Source organism: Oxyura jamaicensis, chromosome 14 (assembly GCF_011077185.1).
Source record: "Oxyura jamaicensis isolate SHBP4307 breed ruddy duck chromosome 14, BPBGC_Ojam_1.0, whole genome shotgun sequence".
Classification (NCBI taxonomy): Eukaryota; Metazoa; Chordata; class Aves; order Anseriformes; family Anatidae; genus Oxyura; species Oxyura jamaicensis.
Genome location: NC_048906.1, coordinates 8117670 through 8131440, shown reverse-complemented (window position 1 = coordinate 8131440; position 13771 = coordinate 8117670). Strand labels below are relative to the sequence as shown.

At 43.3% G+C, this 13771-nt stretch overlaps 1 protein-coding gene across 6 annotated transcripts in view; it reads right to left on the bottom strand.

Annotated features, from left to right (window-relative positions):
• Positions 1–2029: 2029 nt before the first annotated feature.
• DCUN1D3 (defective in cullin neddylation 1 domain containing 3) overlaps positions 2030–13771 on the bottom strand; it is a 25056-nt gene continuing 13314 nt past the window's right edge. For 5 of the 6 annotated variants that reach the window (XM_035339087.1, XM_035339088.1, XM_035339082.1 and 2 more), the window contains 2 exons: positions 11396–11928; positions 2030–9546 (listed from right to left, as the gene is read on the bottom strand). In XM_035339087.1, coding sequence (XP_035194978.1) covers positions 9054–9546; positions 11396–11826 — 924 coding nt within the window. In that variant the 5' untranslated portion in view covers positions 11827–11928 and the 3' untranslated portion in view covers positions 2030–9053. Of the gene's footprint in view, positions 9547–11395; positions 11929–12900; positions 12975–13771 lie in introns of those variants that run through there. The other variant, XM_035339085.1, reaches the window with a different exon arrangement.

Genomic DNA, 13771 nt, shown 5'->3' with positions numbered 1-13771 from the left:
CTAAAAAGCACAATGCATTTTCTGTTAACCCTTCTTGCTGTAGCATTTTTCCCTGGCAGTGACCTAGGCAAGTGCTCGAGGAAGAGCTGGAGGCAAAGCAGGGGCACTATTTCTACAAAAAAAAACAACAACAACAACAAAAAAAAAAAAACAATCACTGCTGCTCTGTGCTCTCATTCAGCAAGTTTCCTTGCAGGAGCCTGATATACCAGCTGGGGTATGTTCAATAAAATGTTGGAGGCCACAAACCCGTAAGCCAAGCTACTGTAGTACCTGCAGCAGCTGTTCAGCAGTTAAAAGCTCTTCTTGGGAATCGTGTGGCTCTCTGGAAATGTGCTGTGCCAGCTCCTCAAGCAGTCGCCGCCTCCCTTCTGGGAAAGCACTGTACTTAGTCCATGGAAAGGAAGAATGGGTGATTCATCCTTCTTGGACAATCTCTACTTTCTCCTCCTTGCTTGACCACCTCCCAGCACCCTTAAAAAAAAAAAGCTGCAGTGGGAGGGACAAGGGCCATTTTAAGGGACGCACATACCTGTGTGAACTTCACACATCATGGTTTCAGGGGAGCTGGGTGCAGAGCTGCTGTAACAGCACATGCCCAGCAGTAGGATGAGATGGGTTACAGCCTGAACAGTTTCAGGCCTGTGCTTTGCAGCTACTGCCACCTAGAAAGAAAGGCTGCTTGACCATCTCTTGGTAATGAATTTGCAAGCACATGGATGCCTAGGTAAGCTTTGGGCATTGAAAAAAGTTAAAGGAAACATTTGTTACAAAATTGGAGACAGAGGGTTTCTTGGGATGAATTGGAATAGGCTGGGATAACTTTGAAAGAGTTACTACTTCAGACATGATGAACTACAGCTGACAGAATATCACAGCCTTCTACGTTTAATCCCAAGTTTGCTTTGCACAGCTCTTGAGCAAAGAGCCATTTATGGAGTAGAAGTTTGGAAATGCTGCATGGAGGAGCAGGCAAAAATAATAGCAGGGGAAAAGTGACTGCAGCACTCGTTCAGAGGCAGTGCTAATGAGTGGGTGCTGCTCATGTCAGTGTTTCTCATACCTAGAATTTAAAGCCTTTAAAACTCCTGAAAGGAAATCTCTTATTAAACAAGATGAATGGAGCTTTTCCTTTTTCCTCTCCCCCCTTTAAAGCCGTAATGTATCCATGCTAAGTGAGCCTGGTAACCTTAGGCTTCAGTTGTTGCCAATGGGGATGACTACACGAGCACCAGTGGCAGTGCCTCTAGAAAACCAGACAAGCGGCCAGGCCTTCGTCCTGCACCGCCAGGGCCTGCTGCACACCTGAGCACAGTGGCGACCACGGTGTCAACTCGGTGAGCTGGGCCCTGGGGTGACTGGCAAACTGACCTGACCTCCACGCTCATCCCTCCGTCAGCGCACCCTCCTGTTATTATGATTGGTCACATCCAGCAGCTCCTTGTAGACACATGCACTGCAGTGTTGAATGCCAACAACAAAAGCAGCTCGGTTTCAGGCCATGCACTTAAAAATGATGTGGTCACGTCCCAGCAAGGACTGAGGATTAGTAAGCATCCAAGATTCCTGTTTGAGAAACTGTGGATTACAAATAAAACTAGCACGAGTCCTATTTACAGTCATGAAAAAATAATTATTTTTTCCCCTTTTAATTGAAAATGTAAAAAGGACTTCAGCTTTAAATAAGACATTTTTGTACAAAGCTTCAGCACAAAAAAGTGAACACCAAAGTGTCATTATGTAAACACCACAAAGGTATGCATTTGTTCAGTAACGCACGGAACAACGTGCAAGGTCCCTTTCCAGTGGATTAGGTTTCTCTAGCTGCTCCCCACCCTCCCTCAGACTTTACTGGAATACAGGAAACCCAGAAGCTCTGGAACATTACAAAGCTGCAGTAGTAAGGATACACGGTGACTGAAGGTTGTTGGGTTTTGATGGTGGTGGTGGGTTATTTTTCTTTAAGGACTTGGTCATTTAAATATACAGAAGTACAATAATCTCACAGGTAAATGAATGGCAGCCTGGATTAGAAAAAGCACCAAAATATTTAATATACATCTGGCACAAACTCCACAAGAAGTCAGTAATGGACAAACCAATGCTTTGCTTATAAGTAAAGAAAAACCTCAGACTGCACTTAATGCTTTTCTTTCAGAAGGGACACGACAAGAACATTGCACTCAGGATTGCTATCAAGTAAAGACAACCTTCTTATTACAACCTATTTGCATTGTGCCTTAGATTGCACATTCTGTAAGATGCTGTTTCCATTCTGTTCCAGACAATAATGGTGAGCAAAATTTGATACACAAAAAGTAACTGTAAAACAACAAAGCAAATGGGACTCAGTATAGATGCATCATCTTGAACTTCTCCCACTTTGTTTCCAGCTTGTTGTTTCAAATTTGGCCACATCCCTTTATAAAAAGGTCCTACATGAAACAGAATTTACTCCAGCCATTTTCAAGCATTACATTTACACAGCGCTTGGGAGCGTGCTGGCTAAAAGAGGAAGCATGGTTTGCTCCACGACAAGCAATACATTCATCGTTTCCCAGACAGCATCGGATCACACACCATATCTATTGGCAAGTCTGAAAAGGCAAAATCACTGCTGACACAGAGAACAGCAGATTTGATCCTATGTACCCTTGAGGGTTTACTGGGGGATTGGTCAGCTAGCTGTAGTCACATGCAGGTCAATGAAAGCTGCAGCACAAAGGTGTGCTTTCAGTTTCCTTGGTTAGTTACTTCTCTGGGAACAAATATACCATCACAATGCATTATCTGCCGTAAGGGGTGACAGCACTGCATTGGGGCTGAGATCCACAAGCAAGTACTCCAAGAAATCCAGCTGCATCAGCTCACCCACGCTGACAGTCGCCTCCCTGCAGCCTGTTAATGACTTGCGGTTGCTTCATGCCCTCAGGACCAGCCAGTACAGCCCCCGGAGCCCTGGGTTAGGCCCTAACCCGGCATGCTGCAGCCACTTCTCCTGGAACCCAAGACACTCAGCAACTAACAGCATGAGGCCGTCCAGCCGCTCCTGCCAGCCCATTCCCTCTTCAAAAGACTACTTCAAACTTGCAGATAAGAAAGAAGGAATATTTTAAAGATAACTATGTTTAACGTGACTCAAAAGTCACCGCTTCAAAATATTAAGCACTACTATGCAAAGTCCTCTAACATTTACTACATGAGGGAGTATAAAACCAGCAGCCAGCCTCCAACTCCACTGCCACTCTGCATGGAGGTGCCACGTGGGCCCAAAGAGCAAGAGCTGGCAGCTGTAACTGCGTCAAATGGCGACATTCAAGTAAACGCACTGCTTCGACAGCAGGCAACCTTCAGGCCAAATATAATTTACAGGGGGTGGGGGGGGTGGGGAGGGATTACAGCATGACCATGGGAGACTAAGGTATTTTGTCTGTGACGTGTTGTCCAGAAAGGGCTCATCTGAAGAGTGCAATTTCGCAAAGACAGGAGCTTTTTAGAAGTAGAAAAGTTGTACGACCTCCAGAACCTGTTACATTTAGAAACCTAACTACAGAAAGACTGAGGATTGCGATAGTAGTGAGGGCCCCCTGTAATATCAGTGATTTAAGGCAAGCTGTTAGCGGCACGTTCATGCTCCTTTTACCTATCATCTCCAGTCCCCCAGGCTCCTGAAACGTGGGCCTGGACACATAGTGCAAGCAGCCCCTGCCCAGCGCAGCCCTCGGACTGGAAGCAGCAGCTTGTGGCAGCCCCTGCTGCAGACCAGCCATTTCGCTTTGTGTATCAGCAGTTGTGCTGTAGGCTCCTCCAGGGAGGAGAGCAAGGGGCGCAGCTGTGCTGCAGGGAAGAGACACCACCTAACTGCATGAATGAGCAAACAGCACTGGAACCAGCCCAGCATCTCCAATGCACTTGTGAACTCTCCTGCTCTGCTCTAAGCATGTCATGAGGAAGATGCTGCCCTCGGTGGGGGGAACACATGTGTTGCCCTTCCACTTTTGCAGCTCCCAGTTTTTCTGGCTGTTACCAGTACAGCACAACATGGAACAAGCTGTTGTATTTTTCACCAAAAGAAAAATATGCTTCCAGCAGAGCATCAGGTGAGTTCCTGAGGTTTTTCAGGGGCAAATGAAAAAGCGACATGGCTCCCTCCTGGGAAGCAGCTGCTCCACCTTCAATGTATTGTCAGTGCAGGCAGCCTGAGCAGGAACATGAAAGCCCCTGAGCCACACGTGGTGTAGCTCCAGCCACTCTACCACACTCCAAAACTAGCACCCCGAGGACTGACACTTGTTTGCAACTTGACTTCGCTCCCTTTCAAAGGGGAGAGTGCATGCAGGTTAAAAGCAGTATACCAAGAAGCATGGCATATAGGTAATACTTAAGTTGGGTCAATTAAAAAAAAAATAATCTTACTTACCCAGGCATAAAATCCTGGGAGAAAAGGATGGTAACCTTAAACTGTTCAAGTCTAAGAACAAGAGGTAGAGATACCTACATACTTCATGGTGAAGCAGTTACAGCCTCCCGGGTTATAATCTCACGTATGTCACTTCAGCTGACAATCAAAAAACAAATATTAAATCTTCAATAATCCAGATAGAAAGTTTTAACACTGGTGTTTTGGTTTGCACACAAAATTTAAGCAGACACTTAGCTCTTACTACGTATGCATTTGAAAAAAAATAAAACTGACTCAACATTTATGTTCTGCTCTATACTGAAATACTACCCTGAAGACCTTTGAGTTTCAGGTTAAGCATTTTCCTTTTCAATATGAAAGGCTAAATTCACATGCACACATTTCGAGATTTGGGCACTCGATTTACCAAGGACTTCTTAAAAAAAAAAAAAAAGGATCACGCTGCAGAACACAAGGCTGCCAGAGCCAGAAATTCACAATGACTATTATTTTCCAATGAATGGGAACGATGTAACCGCAGCCAAAAAATTACATCAGACTGAGGTGGCCATTAACTACGCGGTGTTTAACTTTGCTGTTTTTTTGTTTTGTTTTAAACAAGGCTTAGAAGTGTAAGGAAGATACTCATGCTGACAGCATCATGAAAACACCAAGGTCGCCAGTCAGTGCATAGCCCTGCCTGGGGACGCAGGTGACAACAGGCAGTACCTGTCCTGGGACCCACAGGTTCTTCAGGCTCTGGCGGACATGCAGGGAGCCAGGCAGCACTCACCCAGGCATGGGCACCACTGCCTGCAGCAGCCCGGACACTCCAACAGCCATGCTGCCACTCCGGAAGAGGGACGGCTGCTATTCACTAACTCTGAAATCACGTCTCTCCAGCAGAGCAGGGGAAATGCCTTTCACGCACTTCCACGTGCTTGGCTGAAAATCTGCCGTGGTTCAGAGGCTGATTCACGAGGGCTGCTGTGCCAGCCTCGGGAAGTCGGCACTTGTCGCAGGGTGGACTGAACTGCCACAGGCTTAAGCTACCTGACTCTCTGCCACACCTTCATTTATTTTTCCTGTGGTTCTTTCATTACAATTGCACAGTATTAAAAAGCTATAATTCTCCATATAGAATAGCACCAGCAGCAAATAAACTCACAATTAACGTTCAATGTCAATTAATTTACTCAGTCACGCCTCATGGCCAACTATGGGTGGAATCTTTCAAATCTTCACATGAATCAACAAACAGTCCTTGACCTCCGAAACACACCCCCACAAAGAATTGGCACAGCTGAGCCTCCAGTTAACCTGGGAGCCAAACTTAAAGGTATTGCAAACGGTAACACTGCGCAAGCGGTCAGTGTTCTACTGGGGAGTACAGTTCACAGGAGCTGCATTTCTTTGCGTGTAAGGAAAGGCAATAAAATGCCGCAGCGTGGTCATCAGACTGGTTTTCCAGTATATTACCAGAACTATCTATATAATTACCTAGTTATTTATCCCGAGTTGCAGCAGATTCATTACATGCATCAAGTTTTCCAACGCATATTCTAATAAAAAAATTAAATAGTTCCAATGGTTTCAAGGACTTCAGCATCAGTACTCACTGCAGTCCTGTGACCTACACATTACAGACTTAAACTATGTGAGAAGGGAGAGAGAATGCATTTGGCCTGTTCCACAGATATTCACAGCTTAACCATTAAACAAGCAATTTTGAGAGGCTCCAACATAGCTGAAGACATCCCAGAAGCACGTACAACACAGCACTGCCCCAGCACTGAAGAGCATGGCCTGCTGTAGTTCAGGACCACAGCTGGACCAGGCAATGCAGTGCTGGCCCGGCGCCCTCTTTCAGGTGCAGCTCTGCTGTGGCTGTGAACTGTAGCTCCTGGCTCAGGAGTTTAGACAGACACAGGCCTGGGCTTGTGTTCTCTAACTGTACTGTAAATAATGAGGTTAGACTGAGAATAAATGGTTCTTTACCAGGTAGATATTTTGGCTGTTTTTGCACATATTTTACCCAACAGGCTGGAGTTGCTCCTGCTGGGCTGGAAGAGCAGCACAGGAGCAAGGCTTTCCTCTCGGACTGAAAGCACGGGGCAGGAGCTGCTGAGAGGTAGACGTCCTTCCTCCAAGGGGAAAGGAAACTTTCCCTTCTGTATATTCACCACCACTGTCCTGAAAAAGAAACTACGTTATGTTTGCTGCACTAAAATGGCTAAACCTTGCCATGCTATCAGTTCACTTCCTTGCTGCAACCCACATTCACACCAGACAAACGCCTGCCTTAAAGGTCTCAAGCCCTGATCCTTCAGAGCTGCTGCAGTTCAGAGACGGCTCGGTAGCAGCCGCTGCCACATGCACTGGGTATCCATTTGAACAGTTAGTTGTCACACACTGAACGGTTTAAAATTCCCTTTAGGAAAAAGATGAAGTGATGAACAAAGCATTTAATAGCTGAATGAATGAGTAGTCTTAAATTTAATATAGTTATTTACTGTCAAATCAGGTCTCCATCTGGAACTTTTGCTAACAAAGCAGCCTCTGTTGGAGATTATTTTTTTCTTTTTTTAATTAAATAACAGCACCAGCAGAAGTCTCACCATAAATTCAATTATACCAACACAAGTGCTACGGCCTGTTTTGCCAGATTTTGCTGCCAAATAGCGCTTGTGCCACAGTAGCTTGGAAGATGATAGTAGCAGGGACAAAGCTTTGGGCGTATTCGCCTACAATAAACCAAGATCAGGGCTTCCCTCTTGCCAAGAAACACTCAGCTAGAACTAGCTTTGTTTTCCACAGCTTAACATGTCTCCCAGAAAGAGCTTCCAAAAGCAGCATGGACCAAATACTCCTTTTACTAGGTGAAAGAGATGCTGTCTGCAGCTTGCGGGTTTGTTTTCACGCATTTTTAGACAGCCGTGGTTTGTGACTCATCTACGACCTCAGACCCACGCTACTGCACAGGCTGTGCACCAGCAGAGCCAGCGTCAGGCTTCAGGAGATTCTCCTCTCTGCTGACCCCTCTGCGGCACCACAGATGTGCAAAGCATGCTATCTGGGATCCAAGGACATGCTAACCACTTAGAATTGTGTTTGTCTTTAGCTTTAAAAAGCTTTACAAAAGCCGTTAGATGCTATGGGTTTTTTTTGTTTGCTTTTGTTTTTTTAACTGAAGCCATTTTATGATCCTGAAATACAGCTCTGAAAAGAAAGGGTGTATAATGGAAGTGTATTGGCTTAATGAATTTGATACTTAGCTTAATAGAAAGCCTTGGCAATCATCTCTTTTACCAAAACGTGTAAAAAAGTTGACATACTAAAATTAAAAAAGGTAGCATCAATAACCAAAAAAATTTCAACCAGTGTTAATAAAACTCCCTTTAAGTCACAACAGTTTCAACAGGCAAATAGTCCCAATACAGGTATTGTAAAATAATAAATTGACTCCTATCCAAATATTATCAAATCAGTCTAAAAATGACTCATCTACACTGTTGTCATTAAGAACACATTAAGAATTCACTTTGTCATCAGATGCCGATATTGTTGCTCCAGCAAGTGTGGAGTATTAACTGCGATTTAGCAATTAAACATAGGTTTAAAAAATCGGTTCATCAATATTAATGCAAAAGATAGTTCCTTACGTAGAAGTACTGTGCTTGCCAGACAAGTAAGATAATACTTTAGGTATAAATCAAACAAATTAAAGCAGAATTATACCACAGTTTTCCTTGAAGACTTAGGGCTTGTGTGTTGCTTCTGTCAATGTTTAACAAACTTAAGAAGCAGAACCTTTGGTTCTTTTAGTCAAGTAAAAATATTCTCGTGTAACCACAAAAATACAACTTCCAGAGAAAATGGAATTCCATCAAGAAGTCCACTTTCAATAAAACTGAGGTAGTACTGCTCTTTTATTATGTGTTGTGTAAGAGATTTAGATACAAATCATCATCTACCACTCAGTTGACTGACAGGTACAGTAATTTTATAAAAACAATCCCAACATTTAGTTTGAAACTCTGAAAAAAAGGAATGATCTGGACTCAATCGCTGAGAGTTAGCTTGAAGTGGGAATTAGCCACATTACAAAAAGCTGTTGCTTATGTTGGAATTTTTCTTTTTCTTTTTTTTTTTTTAAGAGCCTTATTACCAGGGGATTAATGCATTTATAGTTAACAGTTAACACTGCTATTCGTCTTGGTATAAAACCTTAAAATTATTACAGCCTAAAATTTCAACAATGTAAACAGCACTACACACAGTACAAACCTGCCCTGACAGATGTAGTATGAAAAACTTAATCTGGCACTGTATAATTTAGCAATGTTAATTTAACCTAACTAAAAAGATCTACATTGTGCAAGAAATATCAGACTTACTTATACTAATCTGAAGTCTTAAAAGAAACCAAAAATGCTTAACTTGTAGCCAGAGTCAAATATTTCAGGGCAAGAGTAAAAGGAATAACCAAAATTTAGAAAGTGCCTAAAACATGATACAGCATTTTAGAGCCCTTTCAAATACAAGGCAGAAAAAGGTGTAAAGTAGAAAAGATCTGGAGCCTTGGTAATCTCCAGAAACATCCAGAGTTTACATTTCATGAAGGGCAACAGGTTGCTTTTGTCACCACTGCTTAAATGCTGTAAGTCTGTTCTTCTGTACACAGACCCTCTGTGTCTGAAGATGCAATACATTTGGTTTCCTCTTCCTTTTTCCTTCGCTCCATTTCCCACTCCACAAAGGTGTCAAAGAGACTTGGCCACGCCTCGTCTTCACTGTAGTTGCTAAGGTCTGGTCCAATCACCTGAGTAAAATTTAAAAACATGTTCCACGTGTCCCGGGAGATTCCCTTGATTCCTGAGGGGTTCTCGACTAGGAAGTGTAACCACTGGTCCAAAATGGGGGGTTTGTTTTGGGTGAAGACTAATTTCCAAAGGGCAATGGCTATTTCCCGATGTAGCGACCTCTGTCCTTCCTCAGAGTCCAGGCCAAACTGAAAGGTGAAACGGTAGAGATCCTTAAATTTATCTTCCTGCTTGGCTTCGTTTAAGAGGCTGGGGAACCTTGCACAAATGCCATCAATGCTGTCCGCATTTATTGCTTTGCAGCCTTCAAAAAACTCCTTCCTATTAAGCAAGAGAAGAGAAATTAGTGTGAACGCCTCTCACGTGCTGAGTGCCTCCCATCTCCGCTCAGATATGCCACAGGGAAAGAGTTACCTCAGCACACGGCGGCTGCCAGCAAGGTGGCACAAAGTGCTTGGTAACAGCACCTACTGGAAGGAGACATTGCCAAAAAGCCTCTCCTGGCTCAGAATACATTCATAACATGCACACTGCCCTAGCTGGGCCACTACTAGCGTCTGAAAAGCTTTGCTGTGACAGCTTTCTGACTGCTCCATACTATGATATACAGTGCCTTTCACAAAAAAAAAAAAAAAAGACAAAAACTCACAAACACAAACAAAATCTACCACAGAAAAAATGCTGAATGCATTGGAGAACAGCATTTGCTCCCTGAATTACTATATACAGTGCAGCTCGATGTGACACCACCGATGCCTAAGTGCCAAGCTCTGGACGAGCTGTTCGCAGGGGAAAGTAGATCGAAGTGGCTTTCCTTCAGTGTTTGGCTGCTCTTCTGTGCTGGAAAACAAAAGGGGTGCCAACTGCGACGGTCAGTGGAGGCACCTGCTGAGACAGCACAGCACCACGTAACAGAATACAGGGCAACATACAAACTGCTTCAAAAGCAGTGCTTCGGGAAGCCCCCTGACAATCTGGCCCTGAGGGCAGGTGGCTAACAGATTTATCCAATGCTCATGGTCAAGTGTTGCAGTACAGTAACCAGCCGTATTAACCGACACCATGGACTCTGATGCGGGACGGGCTGGAGGGAAGACAGGACAGCACAGAGCTCAGGAGATCACGGGACTGCCTTGCCTTCTGTGATGGAACTCAACCTGCACCAGTATCACGGAGCTGGCCACTGAACAAACGTACCCTCTCACCACTGGCATTGCCATCGCTCCAAGAAAATCAAAACATCAATAAAAACCATGCTGCTGTGCAAAATCACAGACATCACTTGTGACTCCTTTACCACGTTAGCAGGTACCTGCTCCTTCAGCCTCTAGCAAATCCCCGTTGGCATCCCAGAGGCACACACCCACACCGCCCCTGAAGACGCAGGGAAGCTGTGTTCAGACACAGAGGCTTGGTTTAAGGCTCAGAACACCAAAGTAACTTTGAAAGTTATGGCTGAATAAAAATAGTTATTACTCAAACAACTCTGGATTGACTGATGGGACTGACAGGTAGTCGTGTTGGAGGGAGGTGCAGGGGACTGCTGCTAAGTTTTAGCTGTTCTGTCACTTCCTATAGCATTCTTGATGCTGCGAGCCTGCTGACTGACAACCTTTTCCAGAACAGACAGCACTTCAAATGCCAGTCACTTGCCAGCCACCACAGAAACATTTTGCTGTGCTTTAGGAGAATTAACCTTGGAAAAAGACATTACATGTAACACTGGTTGGGCAAGAACGATTCTTAGCAAGAAGTCTGCTTTACATTCTTCACATAATGATAACAGAGTTAGTAGCAATTACTAAGGAATCTCACATTATTTTAAAGCAAAAATGATTTTTGGTGTCCAATGTTATCATTAAGACCACAGCGGATACAGAAAAACTGGTTTTGTAAGTCAAGAAACAACTAACATCCATTCAGAATGCCACTACGTTGTCCGTCATTAGCAGCGTAATATCCAAAAACATTTCCAGCTCTGAAACCCACTGTGAGGGGAAAGGAAGAGGACAACACAAAGCTTTCTTCTGCAGCAGCAGGAATTAATTTGATCAACATGCAAGTGTTAGAAAAAAATAACTAAGAGAAGTTAATGAGGCTGTCTCTGACATACAGATGACAGGATATACTTTAACATATGAAAATAATTACAAGTTCTACAAGAACTAACCTTGTAAATTTGCACATGGTAGCAGCCTGGAATTTCCAAGCCAAAACTAGCACTTTAAATTCAGTGGGATCAACGCAGAGGTCATTGCAAAATCGTTCCATTCCTTCTTCCAGTATGGCATCCTCCCGTTCATCCTTGTATCTCCTAAATAACTCTCCAATCCTTTGGAGTGAAGATTCTTCCGCACTAGAGACAGAGTCTTTCTTTGTATCCCCAGGAAACGTTGAAGGCTGGCTAGACTCGACAGCAGTGTCCGCTTTCTTTGTCCCGTTCACGAGTATATCTCCTGAAGACTTCCCACAAGCTGAAGCGTGGTCGTCTTTGTGGACTGCGCTTCTCTTACTGTGCGACTTGCTGCCAGATTCCCTTTCCCCATTTTTGCTGCCAAGGGTGGACGAAGGATTCTTACACTTTGTGACACACTGGCCCATGATGTTGCAAGCCCAGCTTCTAGAGCAGTCCCCTCGCTGTTGGACACCCTCGCAGCTGCTCTTCAACACATTTCACCATGCCATTAGCGGCAGTCAACTAACCTGAAAAACAGTTTCAGAGTGAAATAGCTGCTTCTCCACAAAGAAAATTGTAAGTATTAAATGTGGGATAACATTCACCAGTAAGAGACAGACTTCAGGATATTTAAGTTTTGCATACTGAAAAGGAGCAGTGTACAGAAAGTTGGCACATGCTGTAAATTTCAGGCAATCTCAGGCTGCTTCACCTAGAAATCAATGCAGCTCACTCAGTGGTTGCAGTATACTAATGGGCCCTAATAAAGGAAATTCCTAAAATTCTTACTGCAACATAGGTTACAAAGAGGTTGATTCATGTACAGACTTCATCAAGACAGACTACTCTAACCCAGAAATATTCTAAAGGAAATGGTTTTTAAAAAGTATACTTGTGTTTTATTTATAGAATACAAAACACTGAAACAAAGCACTGGGTGGGGGAAACACGGGGACAGCAATGAGACAGCCTGACACAGACTCGAGCTAGACCTGTACCTTTAGCAAAGCAGCACAAGGGTTTTTTTGTTTTGTTTTGTTTTTTAACAGAGTTGAGAATCCAGATTTTTGTTCTGGAAAGACAAAGAACATGCTTGCAGTAAGACGACAACACTTGCTTAGTTTTCAAGTAATTATTCATTGTTCCAGTGGGCTCTTCCCCCAGGTAATGAGACAGACAAGGGGAGGGGACCTTTTAATTAAACTCTCCCAGTCAGGCCTAAGCACAGATAAGAAGTAGTAACTCTAGTTCAGTTTTTAAAATCCAAATTAAAATGCCAAAATGATTTCTTCATACTGTTTTTATAAATCATAATGCTAAAACATTGCATATTTGGAAAAGGTATTTCACCCAGACCCTAGGTTATCCCCATTAAACCCAAGCAAACTCTGACACCATGCTATCAGCACGCAGCTGTGCCACAGACAGTCCATTTCTTAGAAACATCAACTCTGGGAAGGCAGTTGCTTATCACAGCCCTCCTTTACCCATTTACTCACATCCCATCTCTGCTGTTAGTTAGGAAAAAGCCTCCAACACAAAAATTGGATTTGCTTCATCTTTTTTTTTATTGCTTCCAGGTTACAGAATTAGAACGAGTAAAGAAAAGAGATAAAAACTAAATATAAAGGAAGCAAACAGATGTCCTGACAGTCTTCCTGTGTTCTTTCTTGGGGAAAGCTCCGCAGAGACTGAACTCCGTATTTAAAGCTGTAAGCCAATCTGGGACAAGAGCACCAAGAATAGATGAATTCTCCAGAAATTACGACTACAAGCATGCATCTTCTCTCTGCCATCATACCTATTTTGGCAAAACGGCACGTAGACAGTTTAACTACCAGAAAGGATTCCTTTTGCCTGTACAACTACAACTGTCAAGATGCCGGTTTCAGCTACCTGGCTTCCCAGATCCTCTTTTTTAAAATTATTTCTTAAAGTTAATAACCCAAATTTCCTCACACATCAACAAACCCTGTAAATGCAGCCTAAATCACAGAAATCCCTCAAAAAGTCAGCAACAACAAAAAAATTTACAATGGACTACATGGCTCTTCATACATTTTTTAAAATTAAGTTTTCAAGTATGAACCTTCAGTTTAAACCAATACTTCTCTTAGAATAGCTACGTTCTTTCAGTCTTCACCACTTGTTGTATTGTCAGCATCCAAGTCAGCCTCACAGGCTTCACTCAATCCACAGGTATAATCTGAAGTCACTTTGCAGAAAGCATGGAAATGGAAGAATGGAGATTAAAAAAAAAAAAAGAGCAACAGAAGGCAGAATTGTCAAAGTATGCATTTTCCTGACCTGACATCTTAGAAATCTACATTAACAAACGTCATTTAACAACTCTTCAATTAAAGAAAATCA